This window comes from Myotis myotis, unplaced genomic scaffold (assembly GCF_014108235.1).
Source record: "Myotis myotis isolate mMyoMyo1 unplaced genomic scaffold, mMyoMyo1.p scaffold_m19_p_18, whole genome shotgun sequence".
Lineage (NCBI taxonomy): Eukaryota > Metazoa > Chordata > Mammalia > Chiroptera > Vespertilionidae > Myotis > Myotis myotis.
The window spans coordinates 9806191-9827306 of record NW_023416322.1 but is presented as its reverse complement, the minus strand read 5'-3'; the positions used below and the strand labels follow the sequence as shown (position 1 = coordinate 9827306).

Genomic DNA, 21116 nt, shown 5'->3' with positions numbered 1-21116 from the left:
GGACAGTCCTGTCCTGTCCAGACAAGCCCCTCCCCAGTCCCCACGCAGCCCCAGGCCCCACCCCAGAGACAGAAGCACAAGTCTCTTTCCCGGCCGCGGCTCCCACCACCCAGCCTCTTACCCTGGACGTCTCAGGGCCAGAGAATCCTTTGCTTTCACTCATTATCCCACTCGCCTCCTCTAACTGGGGGAAGGGCAGGTTGCGTTTGGACGTAGCTGCTTCTGCAGCTGACACTTTAATTCTTGATTTTAAAAACTTTATTGTTTAAACACCAGTTTGCCTCTGAGGCAGCCAAGGCCCCATGCCTGCTTGTTAATTATCAGCTGCTAAACAGCACTTTTCTCGTCACTTTCTCATCAGAGCTGATGAGGCGGAGGCCACTGGGGATACAATGCTGGTGCTGGAAAGGGGCCCGGTGGCAGTCTCAGCAGAGTGCCAAAGCAGCAAACAGGAAGGACCCTGACCCACTCCTGTGGACAGGCGCTGCACCCCAGCTGAACACCCAGGCCTGCACTGGCACCGGGAGATCCCAGCAAGCCAGGCCTTGGCCTCAGGAGCTCAGAGTCCAGCAGGAGAGGACATGAGAGTGACTGAAGTCACATGCATGGCAGTCGTACAGCGAGTATCAACACCACTAGGTAAGAAAGGTTGTTAGGTATCCTGCCTAGAGTGGAGGGTGAAACCTAAGCCTTGAAGGACAGCTCAGTGCTACCAGGACATAAAAGGATGCACAAATGCAAGGCCCAGGAGGTGATGGGAGCCTAGAACACACTGCAGAGGGGGCAGCAGGCATCTCCTGGCAGGGCGAGCGTTGGTGCGCGATGAGGTATAGGTGGAAAGGAAGGCCAACACCAGCTTACTTGAATACCATGTTTAGAAGTCGGAGCCCTTCGCTGGAGGGGAGGGGAGGCTACGAAGGTCTCTAAACAGAAGTGGAGTTTATGGTCCTATCTGACTGGGAAGGATGGTGGAGTCTCTGAAGAAAACCAGACCAGTGCCCTTGAAAAGCAAGTGCGGGGAAGAGAATCAGGGCCAGCTCAGAGAGGTGGCAGGCACATGTGCTCCCCAGCAGACGGACACTCCCTGGGGCTCCCTGTCAGGGTCGACGAGAGGTGCACCTTTCCCATCTCTCGGCCAGGCCTGACCGTCAGGAGGAGCCTGGGGGCGGGGTCCCATCTCTGCATCTCTTGAGAGCCCGTGGCAGGCTGTGCGCTCTGAAAATGTGCCGTGACACCGGGTGGCAGGGAGCGCACACGGCTGTGCCCAAGCATCTGTGAGGCTCGGGAACAACAGTGAGCGATGAGTGATATTACAAGAGCTGGAAACTAAATCTGGAACTTAATAAACATGGATCTTTAACAAGAGGAATTTTTGTGATGGTAAGTTTCTAAAAAGAAGGAAGCTCCCCATCACTGAAGGGATTTAAGCACAGGTTCCATAGATCAGAGGTGGCCAAACCCTGATCATTGTCAGGTAAAAATACGCCTTCCTGAATACCACCCTGTAGAGTCTTGAACTCAATTAACATACAAAGAGTGGAGCCCAGAATCTGTATTTTCAAATGTTTGCCAAGGAGATGCTGACAATCGTCCTGGTTTGGGAGTCACTGGGCTAGATGGCCATCGGCCATAAAGGAGACAAACTAAATACTATTTAAGGTCCCTTTCTCTTGATCCTCTGGCCTGAATCTCAAAATCTCCCTCAGGCTCTTCTACAAATCCTACTCCAGCTCAGGGAAGCCTTTCCCAGATGCAGAACGATCTCCTTCAGAGTCAGCACTAAGAGCCTTCTAAGATGATGGAATGTTCTCTGCCTGTGCTGCCCAAAACGGTGACGACTGAGCACCTGAAAGGTGCCTAGTGCCACAGAGGTACTAATTTCATTTTATTTCACTTTAAATAGCCACATGTGGCTATAGTTATCATATTGGCCAGTGCAGCTTCTGTGAACGCCCGTCCACATTCACTGTGGGGTCCAGGCAAATGCGCACATCCTGACTCCATTCCCTCCACCACCCGGCCTGGAGCTCATCTCAGCCTGAGGAGACCACCTGACAGGGAGATGCAATGCAAAGAGAATAGCAGGAAGGGGGAGCTCTGTGTCGGCTGTGCCAGAGGAAGCAGGTAAGAGAACAAAGAGCCTGAACAGAAGCTCAGCCCCGGGGGCTTGGTCCTGCTCTGCCAATGAAGCAGTAACACCAGGAGCCCCCGCAGCCATCACCACAGCTTCCTTGCAGCAAGCAGACCAGACCTCATCCTCAGGGACCGCCTCGTCCCCCAGGGCACAAAAGCTGGGGTCTCAAAGCAGGTTTGCACTGACGCTTTTTGGCTGTACTGGGGCATAGAAATCCAAGAGAGAGGAAAGGAATCTCACCAGAGAAAGTTCCAGACCTCAAAAGTTTTCATCAGGGAACTATATCTTCTGAACACTTCCAAACACAACTGGCTCCCTGCCCAGGTACAGCACAAAGGCCAGATTCAAACCTGACCGAGGACTCCAGATTCACATGTGTGGTCTCCAGCCTGGACTCCTGCCTCCCACTTCTCAGGCCCCTTTCCCCAGCATCTGCCAAGACACGTGCTCTGAAGTGTCTACCAAAGAGGGAGGTTCTCTGAGCCGAGAGACAAGGACTGCCTCAACCTTCTGCGATGCCAAATGAGCACAGACCCACGCAGCAGCAAGTGCGGCCGGGTGGGCGTCATAGTTAAACGGCTGTCACTGTCCAGGAGACGCAGCCTGTCTCACCTGGAGGACAGCAGACAAGATGCGTCTCAAGGCTCCCTGGGCCCAGGCCATGGACGCTTTCTCTTTGGGGAGGCAGCTGGCCTGCTGCAGAGACCATCCTCAGAGGAGAGGGACACGGGAAAGCACGCAGCGGGAGGAGGGCTGGAAGAAAGGCGAGGGACAGAAAGCACTGTGGGGGAGGGCCATAACCATCCATCAAAGACTAGGTACTTTTGCTGAAGTTTACTGGAAGTTTTCCCCTCTTTCTTGCTCTATAAAAAGAAAGAAAGAAAGAAGAAGAAAAAACAACATGTTGCAACTTCCTTTGTCACCGCACATGCTCAGGAAAAAACAGGCCCGACCCATTGCTTCACTTTCCCATCTGCACTAACGGTCAATCGCCCCATCCTGAGCCCCCACTTCTGCTCGCCCAGCTCCTGAGAGACAGGAGCGGAGAGCCTTCTGGCACCTGCCTGCCTCCTGCCACTCCTCCACCCGGGAGGTAAACACACAAAGGATGTGACTCTTCAGAGCAAGAGAGAAGCCCTGTGAGGGCCCAAAGGGGAGTAAAACTTTACCCTGCCACTGGGTCAGCCTGGCCATTTCCTGTCATTGCCCCCTCCCACCCTGGCTCTGAGCAATGGCAGGCAACACCCCATCCCAGCATGTCCTATCAGCAGAAGACCCATGGGGAGACAAGCCTCTTTCCTCCTTGGCCACAAGGTGAGAGCTCCCAGTGGCGTGCCTCTGTGCCTCTGTTGGCCTAACTTTTGTCCGCACGATCTCCTGGGTGTCACGGGTGAGTCCACGAAGTGTCCCTGTCAGTGCCAGGCTAAAGTGATCCCACCTCTCACCCCTCCAGCCTCAGGGAGCCATCCCAAGACTCTGTATCCTTCGTGGCCAATCTGTTGCCTGCTTCATCACTTCCCAACACCACCTCCCTGAACTTCTTTCTTCGTATGTAAAACCTGGAACTGACCACCTGGCCTACCTACCAGAGGTAAAGTCAGTCCTCAACGCTGTCGGTGGTAGGTTCGGCGACTTTAAGTGAAACAATGGATAATGAAACCAATTTTAGCGTAGGCTGATATATAAACAAGAGTTCAGTTCCACAGCAGCATCTTATCAATGTCATGATGGAACGACATGATTATTCGAGGACCTGCTGTACCCCTGTCAGCGTGTCAAGTGGGAGCCTGTGTGAAGGGCACAGCCCCGATTTAGGAGGCAGTCTTCTTCACTCCTCTCGTTCCTTATACACACACATAGGTGTTCTCTCCTCCTCTAAACTCTAACTTCCCAAAGGCAGGGCCTACATTTATCACTGTAGCAATGTGCACAAAATAAGCATCCATAAATATTTGATGGTAAAACATAAATTGCTAGGTCAACTAAGTACTGAATTATAACGCAGCCACGGAGGAACTATTAGAGGCAGCTCTACAAGCTGTAAGGAGCCCCTTTTAGAGTTAGATACTTCCATCAGTAGCAGCCTCAGGGCTCTGGACTGGCTGTTGTGTCTGCCTGCAGACCCTCCCCCTCCAAATATTTCCAAGGCTCACTCAAATGTCACCTTTGTAGTGAAGCCCGGCCTGAGCCCCTATTTAAAATGTCAGCACGTGACACACACACACACACACTCCCAGCATTCCAGGGCCTCCTCCTCTGCTTTATCTTCTCCTTTATACCTATCACCACCCAATAAGCTGTGTCACTGAACTGACTGGTTTGTATGTCTCTCTCTGCTAGAGGATAAGCTCCATGCAGGTAGGATTTGTATTCTGTTTTGTTTTTCTGGCCTGTTTGGTACAGTGATATATGCCCAGAGCCTAAAATAATTCTTAGTAGGTGCTCAATAAATAATTGCTAATGAGTGAATTATTCTGAATGTTTCCTCAAGACTTTTACTTTGTAGTATTATTTTTAAGGATGAGCAACAGAGTGTAAGTAAAACACCTACCACAATGCCTGATACGTGGTATCTGCTCAATAAAGCCTTGTTGTTCATCTGGGAAGCCTTTTACAGTGTTGCTAAACTTTCAATAGTGATCTAATGAGGCAGAAGACAGAAGGCTGTTATATGTATCCAAGTCAACCTGCTGTTCTGATCTATCCTTAGGGAGGGAGGCTGTAAAAGTCAGTCTTGGCTCTGCTAACTGATTTTCTTGAGTATAAGTTGCTTTGGCTCTCAGAGGGCTAAAAGACACATAAGGCAAATCCTGCTTAGAATAGTGGGAGGTCTAGTCTAAGCTGCTAGAAATCAACCCCCATTATTCAAAAAATTCCTCTCATCTCAAATAGCAGAAGAATTAAGGGAGCCCATGCTAGGCCAATCCTGCCATCTGAGCCTCCTGATGGCCAGTCAGCAGGGAAGACAGGAGGCAGGCAAGGAGGAGAACACGTTTGTAAACACTGCTTGAATGGCTGAATGAATAAAACTACTACAGCCAGGAGGAGGGTGAAAGAACAGTGGCCTGCAGACAGCAGCACAGAGAGGAGGGCTCCCAGGCCCCAGGCTCCCTGGAACCTGGCTGATCACCTCTTTCACAGCATCTGGTTGTCTTCCCAGTAGTGGGGTTGCAACAATAACTGAAGAAAGCTCTTCAATTTGGGGTCCATCCGGATCAAGTCTGTCCTTTCATTTACAAATGAGGAAACGGAGTGGGCCCAGACAGGTTCTAGGACTTCCTGAGGACCACGCCGCCAGATCTCTCAGTTCTGTTTCCCCTGGAAATCTGGGGCATGGAGTTGAGGTGGCCCCACGAGGTTCAAACCTCTAATCTCAGTCCCGGCAACTTGGTGTGCAACGCTGGTCCTCTTGCAACACACGGAAAGGCCAGCAGACAGATCACTGTGGACTGCATCTGTGTGTCTCTGCTGTGTCTGAAGCTAGCTAAGAGAGATGCCAAGAGCTGAGGGAAAGCTGGCAAGCTCCACAGCTGTTCCTCCCTTGGTCTAAATTTCCTGAGAGGCAGAAGGGTTCATCTCCACAGTAGAACAGGAAAAGGAGGGGCTCTGGAACAAGGAGGAGAGGAGAAGAGGCATCAATGGGAAATGGGGTCAGGGCCCTTACAAGAACGAGAACTCTGTTAGCAGAAGCAGAAGGTGCCAGCTTGAGTCAGCAGATCCGAGTGGGTGGAGGGAAGAAATGCCCAGAAGTCTCTTCTGAGAGTGGCTTTTTAGTGGACAGGAGGAATAACAGGGACAGACACTCCCGGGGACCTTAATATACACCAGAGTCAGTCGCACAGAGTCCGGCCTAATATTGTCCTTTTCCCAGAACCTCCTCTTCACCCTGAGGATCGGGGCTAGTACCTTATATTTGTGTAGGGAGCATCCACTGCTAGTCAGTTATCACGCCTTTATGAGGCAGCAGGTATAATGCTCAGAGCCAAAGTCCTCTATGAATTTAATAATGGCATTCAGTCACGACATGGAAATAAGAGGATACAAATGTAATGAAGAGGGAGGTCTTCAAGGAATGCAGAATCCCATGTCTAGCGGAGCCCCTTGCACATGGAGAAAGACACTGAACACGTGCAATGAAGGTTTCCAGTGTCCTGGTCAGTTTGGCAGGGAGGGGTGGGGGACCCGCTTCCGGAGTGAAAGGCTTCGGGAAAGCAGCAGCATCACGAAGATAGGGAGAGAATAGGGAGATACAGATGGGGCTGGGGCGCAGAGGCAAATGAGCTACAGATGGACAGATGGGATACACACTATGGCAAAGGGGAGGGGCTAGGGAAGAGAATCCTATTAAGGAAACAGCATAGGTAAGCCCCTTAATTTTTTTTTTTTTTCTTTAAATCGAGGTCAGATCAGGGAAGGATTTGGAAATTTCCTGTATTCTTCAGGCAAAGGGAACCCACTGAAGGGTTTAAGCTGGGAAGCTACATGATCAGAGCTGGGCTTTTGGCAAACTAATCCTCCATGTACCCCAAGGAATTGAGGGCCAAAACCTTCCTTCCATGGCTGAGGGTCCCCACCCCCACCCCACTATTCTCTATTCCGTCTTTCTCCAATTACATTTCAAACCCAGTTTTGTGCTCTTTTGAAAGCAACGAAGGCAAAGTAACCAAAATAACTGTATGAAATCAGGGGGCACATGCAAGGAGCACCCATGCCCCTCTTCTTCCTCCCTAAGAGCACAGCCCGGGGTAGGGGACACGCAGAGCATGAAGTCCCTGAGAATCCCACAGGTCCTGTGAAAAGAATGCGATGCTTGTGAGCCTGGCAGCCAGAGGGAATAGTATAAACCTAAGCCTTTACAAAGCAGGCTACTACACATGCTCAGTGAGTCCCTGTGGCCTTCCGATATAGGTGCTGTAAGGAGAGAGGTGCTGTAAGGAGAGAGGGCGGAAGGTACAAGATGACCCCTTGCTGCCCTCACCAGCACAACAGAGCACAGAGCTCCCAGCTCTAAGACACACAGTCTCTTCCCCGTCACCTGCATTCCTGGAATGCTCTAAGTTCCACATGTGGCCTCAAAGGCACAGGGCTACCCTCTCCCTGACCAGCCCCATGGCCCTAGAGCTCTGGAGATTCCTCACTTAGAGGGGATTCCCTCCCAGGTTCCTGGAGGCCGGCCTTCAGAACCTACCAGCCTTCCTCTAAGAATTACAGCCGCCAGGAAAGGAGGCCCAGGCCTGGGGTAGGGAGGAGAGAGGAGAGGAACAGCACAGCTACCCAAGGACAGGGGCTCCGTCTGTCAGAGTTAAAAATAAACTCTTAGCAATTTACACCCAACTCCTCCTCTACAGAGGCCAATGGGCCTTGGCAAACAGATCTCTCCCTGCGGAGGAAAGGTGGACAGACAGGAGGAGGCAGACATGGAGACATGGTCTGGCCATGTAACTCTAGCTGAAGGCAAAAGTCCTACCTTGGCTTCTGTCTCTCTCCCCACTCACCCTTCTCCCAAATAAACCCTCATCTCAGAACACAGACACAGACCCTCCCCCTCCTGTGCTATGGTTAGCACCAACACCTGTCCAAGGATTAGAAAAATCAGAAAGAAGAGAATTCCCAAGGCAAACATTCTGCCCAGTATCCACCTACCCGTTGAACAGGTGTCCCAGCCACCTGAGCCCCTTTCCTCACCTCCTGCTCTAGGTCCCTAGGACCCATGGGTGCCAAGGGAAGAGGTCACCTTGATAGACCTCAATGGAACAGATCACCAATCCCCATTACCACCGTCAGGAGGAAGATGAGACCCATGCTCTCTGGAACCCCTGCAGGTGGCTGAGCTGGGAGAGCCAGGAGGTCATGGCCTGACGCAGGAAGGAGGCCCAGCCAGGGCCTCTATTCTTGGAAGCTAAGGAGATGAGGTCACACTTGTGAATGTGGTAACTGGAAGCCCCAGCGCTGCAGAGGTGGAGAGTATCGCTTAGCAACGGTCAGGAGTCCTAGGGCAGGTAGCAGGCTCAGTCCAGGGCAGCAGTGAGGGCCGGGGACAGCCACAGGCAGGCCTCTCCGCCTCATCCCCACACACCTGCTGGCAGGGAGCTGTTTGCAGGTGGAGCTTGGAGGGAGCCAGAGCTATAGGCAAACAGCGGAAAGTCTGATGAACTCTGATGAACTCGTCCACCCGCCTCCGTGTCTCACCCTTCCCCTAGTGGGGAGCAAGCAAGGCGGCTCCCCAGAGCCCTTGTGCACATGCATACAGTTCGCTACCTGGACAAGCACCAGCCACGGCTCACTCCCAGCATTCAGACCACGGTCTGCTCCCAAACTTCCTACCCAGCTCAGGCTGGGAGCCAAGCGGCAAATGGGGAGGACGAGAGTGACAAGAGAGAAGTTCAGCGTGGCAGGAAGACCTGGGACAGACACCAGGGCCTGGCATGAGGGTAGACTGCAGCAGTGGCAGGTTTATTTTTAGCTGCTGGGACAGAGGGGCTGAATCCAGGGCCAGAGTCCTGGTTGCCTTGGAACAATATGGATAATCATAATGGCAGCCAAGTGACCAACTCAGTCACCTGCCTGAGGAAGTGGAGGGGTGCAGAAGGAGCCCCCAGGAACACAAAGCTGGAAGAGCTGGCAGGTGTATTGCCAGCAGGAGACCTCCCCTCCCCCATCTGAGACTAGAAAGAGTTCACCTCTGCTTCCGGTTCAAAAGAAGCATCTTCATAGAGAAAAGCTAAACAGAGAGAAGGCCTGGCCAGAGCAGTTCCCTTGGTTCCCTTCATCTTTTCGGAGGCAAATAAAGCTTCCAAGGGTGGCCATGAAGCTGAGCCTTTGGTCACCACTCTGCACCTCAGACACGCCCTGGAGGGCACCAGAGACGCCTGGAAACACCCCTTAAAAGTAAGATACCCTTCCTTCTAGCTCTTTGGGAAGCTCGGGTTCCTAGTGGAACAAACACACAGCCCGGCTGGTCTGGGAGGGAAGATCAGTTACAGACAGGGACTGACCTTGAGGCCATGTCCCAGCCTCTCCTACCTGCTGGATGGCGCAGTGGCACACAAAGGTGTTTCCTGGGTCATGAAGATCTCAAGAATTCTGTACTGCCCGGCTGAGCACAACCTCGCCTTTCCACTGTGTCTCTTCTTCCTCCCACCAAATCTGATGGCCCCGCACACAGGACCCAACAGTCCAGAGCTCCAGGCCTGAAACTACTGCTTAGCCTTGAACACAACTCACCAGGCACCCGCCTCTCCTCTTCCTTCTTCAGACTCCTGATCTCACTCTTACCCAGTCCTTCGGGAAGGAGTGGCATCTGAATGTAAATCCCAACTTCCCATCAGCTCTGGGAATCAGTCTTCAACTCTCACCTCAGAACAGGCCTAGTCCCTGCTGTATCTCTGAGTGAAACAGAAGACACACATATGGATGGATGCAGCCACCCGGAGGCAAAGCCTGACAGGACACTGTGCTAGATTACAGCCTCACTCCCTCCCTCAGCAGGTGCCCCTGCACCACCCATCACAGAGCCATGTTTGGCCCCATGACTTCAAATGGGAAAAGGGTTTCAGACAGGAAGAAAAAAATTCCCTTCTCCACCAGCGCACAACGATCCTTCTGATGTCAAGGAAGTAGATTCACACCCCAGGGACTTACACAGCCCATCCTCTCTTACTGAAACACTTCTGAGTGTTCACACGGCCAGGTATGGGTCCCTTTACCAGCTGCTCAGTGAGGGTAACTAACTGGACACAGGCTGTCCTATCAAAAAGGCATCCATGCTGGCCCACATACTGCTGACGGCCCGGCATGTCAGCAAGCTATCCTGCCCGCCCTCAGCCTCTTCTTCCAGGGCAGCCGTCCACTGTCCCACAATGCCAAGTGCTCAAGGAGCCACTGACAGCCTGCCTGATACGCTGACATGTGCACTGAGGCCTGGAAAGTTTAACTGACCTGCTCAAGGTCACATAACTAGCTAGCAGGACACAATGACAAGGTCTATTTTTCCCCCCTTCCTAAGCTAGCACATAACCCATCACAATGGGCTCATCTCTGGATATTTCCATCCATCCATACCTTAAAATATAAAATATCAGTATTCCCCTAAAAACCAGGAGATCTGATTTGGTGTGCATCAAGCTGCCACAGCTGTGGTCCCTTCTCTTTACCAGTGTCCCCATTTATAAGGTGACCTGCGTTGAAAGATCCCAGTGACTGTCAGTGGAGCTCGGTTTTGCACTGTCAGGTCTACAACCCCAGCAATACTGCCTTTAGCTGGTCAAGCAGAGGTCCCAAGACCTGGCTCTTACCCTGACACCAGGTAAGACCTTGGACATACCACTCAATCCTTGTGGACTGGTCCAGCCTCTTCCTCCATGAGATGGAACGAGTCAAGAAAGATGACAGGGCAGTCAGCTCTAAGGTGCTTCAAGGTATGGGTCCCTTCAGCACTGGGCCTTAAATCATTACCAAGAGTGGCTGCAGCCCCTTCAAACACAAAGAACAATTCTGCTCTGCCCTGCCCGCCCACCCACTCTGGGGCACCTAGGAAAACGCGGTATAGGGAGGAGGGGAAAGAGAGCTCACTTGGCCCTTGGAAGGGCATGAAGAGGAGAGGGAGCAGGAAAGGAAGGCTCTGCCACAGACATGAAACCACGGGGAGAATCCTGGGTCAGACCACGGGGGGTGGGGGGAGGGCACCTGGGAATCGTGCAAGGGCTCAGAATCAGATGCCCATGCTGTCCTCCCCTCTGTGGCTGACATTCCTCCTGGCACAGACTCCATAATGAGCAGAGCTTTGGCCCCTCCCCCAACCCAGGATTGGGCCAGGGATTAAGTCTGCCTCCAGGAGTCCTGAAGTTTGGCTCCTCCAGGCCTCACCCTGAATCCCCAGCACCTGCTTCTTAAGTGAAACCATCACCTGATGATGGCCCAACTCCTCCGATCCCAAGCAGTCAAAACATGGTCATCACGAATACCAATCCCTCCACCCTCCTGAAGAGGAGCCCCTACATTTCCCAGACACCCACCAACACCTGGTCCCGAGGCCTGGGGCTTTGCTCCACCCTCCTCCTTCCGTAAGCCCCTGATCCCAGACCTCAGCTGAAGATTATGTTCAAGCTCCATCAAAGCCCAGAATTCACAAGTGAAAAAGGACCATGAGTCAACCAGCTTTGATCCTGCTCAGTGGATGCCAAGCGCCCTGCTGCAGTCTACAGGGGGCCAGAGCCCCAGCAGAGGAACAGGGTCTCTGAAACCTGCCCTCGAAAAAAGCCCCAAGCCCCAACCTCAGCCAATTCCTAACCTTTCTTTATAACATCCTGCTCACTTACTTCATGACCCTCAAACACTTTAAAACCTGCTTTTAATAACAAGATGGCGCTTAGGTTCAATTCTGAGACACCAGCCCCACTTGCTCCCTACCATCTGGACCTTCTGCTCTCCCCTCAACTCCACTACCCAGAGCCAACATCACCATCACCTCCTGCAGGTCTACTCCTTCCCCAGGGGCCCAGTAATGAGCTGTTCTCAGCTCTTCCGATCCTCAGATTCCCGATCCTCACAGATACCCGTGTCAAAGCTCCTCTATTCCCAAGCACACGATTTAACGCCTAGACCAGCAAAGTGCAGTGGGACTTTCTGCGGGGATAAAAATGTTCTTCGGAACCGTTCAATTCAGTAGCCACTGGCCACATGTAGCTCCTGAACACTGGAAAGGTGGCTAGCAACTAATTTGTTTAATTTAATTGAGTTTAATTAATTCTAATTTTAATAGCCATGCTTGGCAATTGGTTACCACATTGGACAATAATACCCTAGACTTCGTTTGTTAGTTTCACCTTCTCCAAATCAGTTTCTCGACCCTCCCCCCCAATTTTAAGGCCACTTGATATGTCTGTGTCCTCCATACAGCACATAGGAGGATGCTCAGTGAACTATGAACTACCTGTAACCATCGTGAATGTAAGAGGCTGATCTGGTCAATGAAACTTGCCTCACCTTCTGATCCTATCCAGCAAACCCGTCTGGACTCTGCCCATCACCCAGCCACACTCCCATCTTGCTCCCCAACAGGTACGCATGAGGTGTGCTGGGTAAGATCTCCCTGTACGGTGGGGATGTGGGAGCTCTGGCCTTCCCTCTGACAGTATGCAGACCAGCCATGACAGGTTCACTCAGCTCCCCTCCAGAACACCAAAGGCAGCCACGTTGCTGCCCTACGCGATCCGGGGTGAAAGGATGCTGGAGAAAGGAAAGAAGACACACCAAGCGCCCTGTTTTCTCTAACCCAGTGGTTCTCAACCTTCTGGCCCTTTAAATACAGTTCCTCATGTTGTGACCCAACCGTAAAATTATTTTCGTTGCTACTTCATAACTGTAATGTTGCTACTGTTATGAATCGTAATGTAAATATCTGATATGCAGGATGGTCTTAGGCGACCCCTGTGAAAGGGTCGTTCGACCGCCAAAGGGGTCGAGACCCACAGGTTGAGAACCTCTTTAACCCGTGCAGTGGAAAGGTAAACAGAGATAAGTTACGACAGCATCCTATATTTTTTTAAGCAATAACATGTTTCACCTAATCTGAGCCACAGCAGAGAGGGACAACAATGCCAGCTTTAATTAAATTTGTTCAGCTAATAACCAAGAGTCACCATGACACAGGGAAGCAGGAAGCAGCTGAGGAACTGCACAGGGAATACAACCAATTACTACTCAGGTGGCTTGAGACCAGGTGTCCCTATCAAAGAAACAGTTCATAGGATTCCCATATTCTTGTACAAAAAAAAATAATAATAAGATTTTTATCGAACACTCCCTAAAAAAGGAAGGGAGTGGTGAAAGTGCTTGTTACCATAGATTCAAAACTCATGGAGCTGCTGAGTTGGTTTATAAACTCCAACTTCAGGGATGACTGCTGAGAAATACCCACCCAGCACCCCCTCACCCAGTCCAGCAGGTCCTGGGTGACAGTGTAGCTCCTCATGGGGCAGCAGACAGTCCCAGGTACTGGCCTGCTGAGGGCACTACAGTTACAAAGTGTGAAAAGGCCTGAGACCCAGAGTCAGGTGTCCTGGGTTCTAACCCTGACTCTGGCCAGGTGCATGGCTACCTTACCTCAAGCACCTCTTTGCTCTGGGCCTTACTTTTCTCATCTGCAAAATGAGGGGGTCAGATGAGATGACCTCTAAATTCCCTCTGACTCTGAACTCAGCAGAAGCAGCCAGGAGACAGGGTGAGGTGAGATCATAACACCCACCAAAAGCTTTTACATGTTAGATCCCTCGGGTGGAGAGAGAAGCAGCAGGGCGGGCAAGTCGAGACTTACATTTTAAGCAGTGAGTTCACTTAATCAGGCTAAGAGGTCACAGACCACAGACAGGGAATAGGGCATCTGGACAGCCACCACCTCCCTCCCGTCAATTCTCAGGCGTCAGAACCTTCATCAGAGGCCCTGCTCTCTGCCCCAAGTCCCCAGGAACGGTGTGACACGCTGTGCAGGGTACAGGTCTTTCCCTTTTTCTGTAGGCACCATCCCCATGGGGCAACCCCTCCTGCCCCTGCCCCACCCCCATCTTCCTCCCTTGCTATATAATCAAAACACTCCTGCTTTTGAAAATCACTTCACTACTCAGCACCTAAGGTTGAGTTAATCAAGAGTCAAGATCTAGAAATCTCTTTGGTGTATGTCTGGCACAGGATGCTTTGAACCAAATTCCCCCACAGCTGTAATTATGTGTTGGCCAATATTTGGATATGGAAGTGCTGTTGACACTGCTGTCAGTCTCTGAATGCCTCATCCCTGCTTTCTTCCTCTGTTATTAAGCTTTTCACAAAGATGTGTGGGAAATCTACAATTTAACAGTTGAGTCAACTTGTAAGATCTGGGAGCAGACTACCTGTCAAAACAGACTGACTTCAATCTTCACCCCTTCTGAACCCGAGAAGGTAAACGACGAGTGTTATTTAACTGCTGGATTGTCCCTTTCTTTCAGAGCTATTCAAAGAGGGTCAATGTCCAAATCCCTCTCCTGTTAATTACAACAGAAATCTTAATTGCCACCCAAAAGCATTTTAGAGGATGGTTGTGTGTGCCCATTAAATAGAAAAAGGAGCAGAAATTGAGAGCTTTTGTTCTAAAGTCTCCATACAATAGTCCAACTTTCCAAGAAAATGAGCAGCCAGTGTCCACAAACTGCTGATGGGGGAAGGCAGATGGCATCTCAGAGGAGACAAAACTTTGCTGGAAAGAACCCTCTGTCACTTCCTCAATGGTACAGGTTAAATGTGGTCAAACAGTATTCACTCAACTGGACTCCCCAAGGTCAGAGCCATGGTCAAACAACCCCTCCCCTCCCAGCCCCAGTTATGAGAATGGAAAGAGTGGTCTAAGGCACAAAAAGTACTCAAGTGTCCATGGTGCTGATATGTTCCTTCTCCCACCGTTCAACTCCAAACAACCTTCGGAAGCCCACAACACCACCTTCAAGTAGAAACCAAAGAAATCTTGACAGTGTTGAGCTTGTTGAAAGCTCTCCCCCAAAAAGGAGGATGAAAGGAGCAAGAAAAAATAATTTATAGAGGCCTAAAATCTGGAAATTGGACATTCTTGCCCGCTCCAATCGTCAAGTACATACCAGGATTCTATTACATCTAATTATATATTCCAACAGTCCCACCCTTAACACATACACATCTGAGTTTTGTATTAATAGCTGAAATGCAGCTAGCAGTGTGTGTGGGAGGGGGGGGTGAGGAGGAAAAGATAAATATAACACAGGAAGTAATTTTCTCCTCCAATCACTAACACCCCCCCAGGGGAAGTCGGGGTGATGTGTCACCTTAGAGATGCGGTTTGATATGAAAACCCTCTGAGCAGACCTTTTAAATGCCTCTGAACACTGGCTCCCACTGCACTGGGACGACACTGGGGACTCATCCATCTCCCCAGACCCCCAAGTCCATTCTGGTTAACTTCTGAAGTCGGTATGCTCTCTGAAATCCCCATTTTCCTCCTACCACACCCCCTCAAAAAAGAAAAAAAAAAGAGGTTGGGTTTCCCCAGTTCAAGGATAACGCTCCCTCCCACTGCCCACCGATGGCCCATGTCCAGGACTCGAGGGGCCACCTCCGATCCGATGTGCGGTATCGGTACGGGGCCAAGCGTGGTTTCCAAACCCGGTCTGCAAAGATCAATGACGCTATGGAAACAGCCGACGCCGCGCCGAGCCTGCTGGCCTCCCATCTGGAGCCTCACAGGCGCGGAAGGTAGGGTAGGAGGGCGCCTGCTCTCGGATCAAAACAATCCCTCCTTCCCCGGGGGGGGGGGGGGGGGCGAAGGGCGGGGGGGGCGGGCCAGGGGGGCGGGAGGTGGCCCCGCGGAATCCCCAGCCTCGCACGACCTCCCGGCCGCGCTCGCGAGGCCCAGGGAAATGAAATCACACATTCCGGCTCCCAAATAAGGAGCGAGGCTAAACAAACCTCCGAGCTCCGACTTCTCCAAACCAACCGACCAACCGGCTCAATGAGTAATGGGTCTTTTGTGCCCGCGGAAAGAAAGGAAGGAGGGAGGAGAGGATGGGGAACCGCCACCCCGGGAAATCACTTCCTCGAGGCGCGGTGAGAATTTAGCAGAAGTGGTCCCGACGCCAACCGTTCAGCCCCGGCTGGATCCCGCTCCAACCCCAAAATGGCAGAGTCCCCGGGAGTCCCGTCGAGTCCCCCCGCCGCTCACACCCGGAGTGACCGGAAACGCGGGGCCGGCAGCGCGGTCGGCTCATCAGACCTGACCTTCCCGCTGCCGGCGCCCTGGCCGCGCGCTCGGCGCCCTCGGCGCCCCCGGCGCCCCGACCCACCGCCCGGCGCGAGGCCCGGACGCCCGGCCCGGGACAGGGTCGGCGCGATCAACGCTGAGCGATCCTGCGCCGCGGCCGCTCCCGGCCCCGGGGCGGGTCCCGGGGAGCTCCCCCCGCGCCGGCCCGCCCCTCCCGCGGCCCCCGAACCTACTTTCAGGGCGAATTTCTCCTGCGTCCTCTTGTTGAAGATCTGCAAAACTTTCCCGTTGATGCCCAGCCCCAGGACCTGCGTGGTGACCTTGTAGTCGTCGATGATGGCGTTCTTCTTGATCTGCAGGCTCGACTTGACGTGGAACTGGGGAAACTGCTGCGGGGGCTGCGGCGGCGGCGGCGGCTGGGATGGGGCGGGGGGCTGCGGCGGCGGCGGCGGCGGCGGCGGGGTGGGGAACAGCACCGGCGGGGTCTGGCCCTGCGAGTTGGACAGCATGGTGCCGGGAGACGCGGGCGCAGGGGCGGGAGGGCCCCCGGCCGCCCCCTCCTCCGGCTCCGGACGGGGTCCCCGCCACCCCCCGCCCGGCGACAAAGTTTGCTCCGGGCTGGAGCCGGCTTCCCCGGCCGGGCCCGGCTCCAGGCTCGGCGGGTCGCGGGGCTCCGTGGGTCCCGCCGTGCTCCGCTGGCGCCCACCGGCCCTGCTCCCACCCTCCCCCCGGGGGCCTGGCGCTCGGTGGAACGCGGGACGGCGGGGGCCCAGCCGGGGGGGAAGCGGCCGCGCGACAGACTACCCTGCCCGGGGGCCCGCGGCCGCGTCACAGGCTTGTCTACGTCCGGGGCCGGTCCTTAAAGGGGAGGGTCGGAGGGGCGGGGCTGGGGGCGGAGGGGCGGGGCCGGTGGGGGAGGGGCTGGCCTTAAAGGGAAGGACAGGAGGCCTCCGAAGCGGGGAGGGCGGGGCTGGGAGCTGGGAGCTGGGAGCTGGGAGCTGGGAGCTGGGAGCTGGGAGCTGGGAGCTGGGAGCTGGGAGCTGGGAGCTGGGGGACCGGAGCCTGGGAGTGGGAGACCGAGACATCCTGGTTCTTCATTAATCTGGGCCACGCAAAGGGAAGAGGGAGGCGTACGAAAGTAGCTGCACAGTCCAGATAGAAAACCCACTTTTCTCCCATTGTCTGGCTCTTGGCAGCAGCCAGTTGGGAGATGGGGGTGTATTTTGAAGGCGAAGGATGACTAGGAAACATGGGCTGGATGCGACCTCAGGGCTGGAGGCCATTCCTCGTAGGAAGAGGTGTGCAGCAAATCTTCACTCTGAATTTTGCACTTGTTTTGCTATGTCCTCTGATTTTTTGCATTTCTTTCCTCATGCATGTATTGTTTATCCGTAAATATTTAAGTAATGTTGAACAATTTAGTAATTATTCCTTTGAACATTTGTTTCATGGCAATTCGCTTTAGCCCTAGCCGGTTTGGCTCAGTGGATAGAGCGTCGGCCTGCGGACAGAAGGGTCCCAGGTTCGATTCCGGCCAAGGGCACATGCCCCGGTTGAGGGCTCAATCCCCCACCGCCACCGCCACCACCCTGTAGGGGGCGTGCGGGAGGCAGCCAATCAATGATTCTCTCTCATCATTAATGTTCTATCTCTCTCTCTCTCTCCCTTCCTCTCTGAAATCAATTAAAAAATATATATATGACAGGGTGGGAAGAGGATGTCTTGAGAAGCAGACGGCCTGAATCCAGGGAGCTTTACCAGGACTGTGTGAAACTGAGCAATATAGCAACACCTTGTCATAGGGCTGCAGAGAGAATTAGAAGACAAGTGTAACAAATGGGAAGGTGCAGTGAATGGGTTCTAATGTCCAATGTGGAAAACTTAGACCCTGAACCTTACAGCCCTGAGGAGAAGAGGGTGTTTTTGAAGAAGGGGCGTTCCAGTCCAGGCTAGCCCTATATCTCTGGGGAAGAGAATGAGGATCTAGCTGGGCCTGTAGTGTGTGGGAAGGGACTGGGGAGGCCATAACGGCCAGAAGGCCTCTGTACACATTTCTGGTGGAGTTTGCAGATGCTCATTAAATACATCCCTACTGACCCACTCCCTCCTCTGACCGGTATAACAGTTGAGAAATAAGACAAAGGAACCAGACGGGTGACGACAAAAACCTGATATTAATTACTGATAAGGCCAAATTAGAGAACAGAGCATGACCTAGGACCACACTTGGTCTTTCATATCCCCCACCCCCACCCCCGACACTATGGAGCCCCCTTGTCCAGGGAGGCCCTGCTTAGGAAGAAAGAGAAAAGGGGACATCCGGAAAATAGGGGCCCCTCGAGGCTGAGGCAAGGCAGGAAGTAGTGAAGGGTGGACTGAACAGGACTCCCTCCGTGGGCCAAGGAGAGAAACAGCTCCCCTGACACAGATATTTGCTCTTTTCAGGCAGAGTTCATGTGGTGCACACATTGACTGAGGACAAGGTGCCACGCTCAGCCTGGTGGGGGCGGGGGGTGGGGGGGCGTTAATCTGCGGGGAAGAAGACAGACAGGGAGAAGCGGACAGCATCGGGAGAGGGGCACAGACACAGGTCTGGGAGACCAGGCCGAGGGGTTCGCCCCTGGCAGCAGGAACCGGAGCTTCCTCCTGTGCAAGAGGATGGATGCGGTTAGACAGTTCCCCAAACCCTGACTCTTCAAAGACACAGAGACTGCCAGAGGCCATAGAGATTGGAAGACACCTTTGCCTGGTGCTGTGTATTGCTGTCACCTCCCCAAGGACACTGGGGAGATGCCCACGGACTGAGATAAGGGAGGACGCAGGGATGGGGGAGGGTGGAAACCTCCAACTGCGCCGTTGTCTTTCTCGGCTGATAGGAGGCCGCTCAGGGCTCTGAGTTGGTCTTTTCCCTCTGCAGAGGGTCACTGGGGGCTTCCTGCTGCTTGCCACTGAGCTGTCACCTGCTTCTCTTCACAGGGCTAGAAAGACAATAAGCTCTTTTTGCTTTTACAGAGGCGGCCGGGCACCATGGAAAGAGAACAGAATGTAGAGACAAATGACCTAAATTCAAGTCTGTCCTCAAATTGAGTAACTGTGAGCAAGTCATTTATTCTTTCTTCGCACCTAAAAAAAAGAGAGAAAGAAAAATAATAAAATCTGTTTTAGGGCTGAGTGAGAATGAAACGAGATGGTGTTTATAAGACCCCTTCATAAACTATAAAGTATCATGAAACAGTCATTATCATTACCGAGGCATTGCTGGCTTGCTCTTCCGTTCTGTGCCCACTGCCTGGGGATCTGTCCCTGATACCAAAGCTGCCTGCCTACCTCGCTGCGGCTCTAGGAAATGTGCTGAAGCCCAGTGACTTAGGAATAACAAGATAGCTGAAACCCCAGCTGGGGATTTCTCCTGGAGTTACATGGGCTGGTCAGGCCTGCGGGCATACAAGGACTCTAAGGGCTTGTATAGAGATGACATAAACTGCACGTCAGGCTCAGAAAACACACACATGTATAAACACAAATACATAAGCGCAATGTTACTGACATGTGACAGACACGGAATAAGTGTGTAATGGATGAATAACTGGGGAGTGAGATGGACGAAAGAAAGAAGCACTAGGCAGGAGATGCAGAGTCTTAAGTTCCATTCCAGGACTAATTAGCTATGAAACCTTACGAAAGCCCCTTGCCCTCTCAGTTCCCCCTTTGTCATCTGCAAAACAGTGATAATAACATTTGTCCTGCCTACCTCGCAGAGCTACCGGAAGGATTAAATGAAATATTTTCCCTCAGGACACAGAAGTCCAAAGTCCTGGAACATCAAACTCAACCATCTGTAATGAGCTACTTGGACAGTTTTTCTGGATATGTGCAGAAGCCCTTGAAAAGTTAAAAGTCTATGAAAATAGAAAATGCTATTTTTGTCTGTTATTTGCATGCAAACACATATGTCATGCAAAATTGTACACATAAAGACAACTTAAAGACCTAAAGTACATAGTATTGGGTGAATTATAATCCTTGATTCATGACACACTCTCATCATTGGATCACTGGCCCATCTATCTCTGCTTTTATTTATTAGTTATTGTTAATAATGCAATAATCATCTGCAAATCCACTACCTAAAATTAAAGTCACCATTCTCTTGCTTTCCTTTTATTTTGCTAATGTTTGCATTTCTGCATTTTCTTTTCTTTTTTTAAAATATATTTTTATTGATTTTAAAGAGAAGGAGATAAAAAAACATCAATAATGAGAGAGAATCATTGATTGGCTGCCTCCTGCATGCCCCCCACTGGGGATCGAGCCCACAACCCAGGGCATATGCCCTGACCAGGAATTAAACCGTGACCTCTTGGTTCATAGGTCAACACTCAACCACTGAGCCACGCTGGCCAGGCCCCTTGCTTTCCTTTGACATAGTTTTGTTTCGTAAGGGCACATTAAAGGCATAGGTGTCTGACGTTCATGAGAGATGAAAGTCACAGTGTCTGAAAAGAGAACTGGATAAGGGTGACTTTAGCAGCAAGATGAAGTTCAAATAAGGAAATATCTTGTCAAAGTTTCAGAGTATTCCCCACCTTCTCATGGTGGGGATGATGATGATGATGACAATGAGCGTTGAATGCCTACTCTGAAACCAACACTGTGCTCAGCCCTCCATCTGCATCATCTCATTTAAATCTCAAAAGAACTGTGGCAGATTGCTAGTTGTTTGCGCCAATCCCCATTTCCTCCTCTTTGATAGTAAAGAAGCTCCGATATTTAACTAAGCATGTGACTGGAATAAAAATGACATTTCCCAGCCTCCGTCGCAGCTAACTGTGCTCATAAGCTTAAGTTCAAGCTCATGATTTGTAGATGGAAGTGGCTGAAGGGGAGAGGTAGGGCCTTCTTCACCTCCTCTCTTCTCTTTCCTGCCGGCTGGAATGAAAATGTAATGGCTGGAGCTTGAGCAGCTATCTTGGTTCATGAAGTGGAGGCCACAAATTGAGGATGTCGAGCAAAAGAATAGAAGGAGCTTGTCCTAGGGAGCATGCATTCATCTTATCAGCCCTAAACCACTTACCCAGACTTTTAAGAAAGAGAAATAAATCTCCTTGTTACAGTAACTGATGTACTTTTTTGCATCATTCACAGACAAACCTTATCCTTACTGTACACAACCTTGTGAAGTATGTACTGTTATCTTCATGTATCTCTTTTATTAATGAGAAA

The 21116-nt window shown here is 51.9% G+C and overlaps 1 protein-coding gene across 1 annotated transcript in view; it reads right to left on the bottom strand.

The window, feature by feature from the left end:
* The window catches only part of MAPKAPK2 (MAPK activated protein kinase 2), a 43108-nt gene extending 26381 nt beyond the window's left edge, over nt 1–16727 (bottom strand). The window contains exon 1 of the mRNA XM_036342540.1: nt 16127–16727. Within this exon, the coding sequence (XP_036198433.1) occupies nt 16127–16402 (276 nt within the window). The 5' untranslated portion in view covers nt 16403–16727. The remainder of the gene's footprint in view (nt 1–16126) is intronic.
* Nucleotides 16728–21116: the final 4389 nt, after the last annotated feature.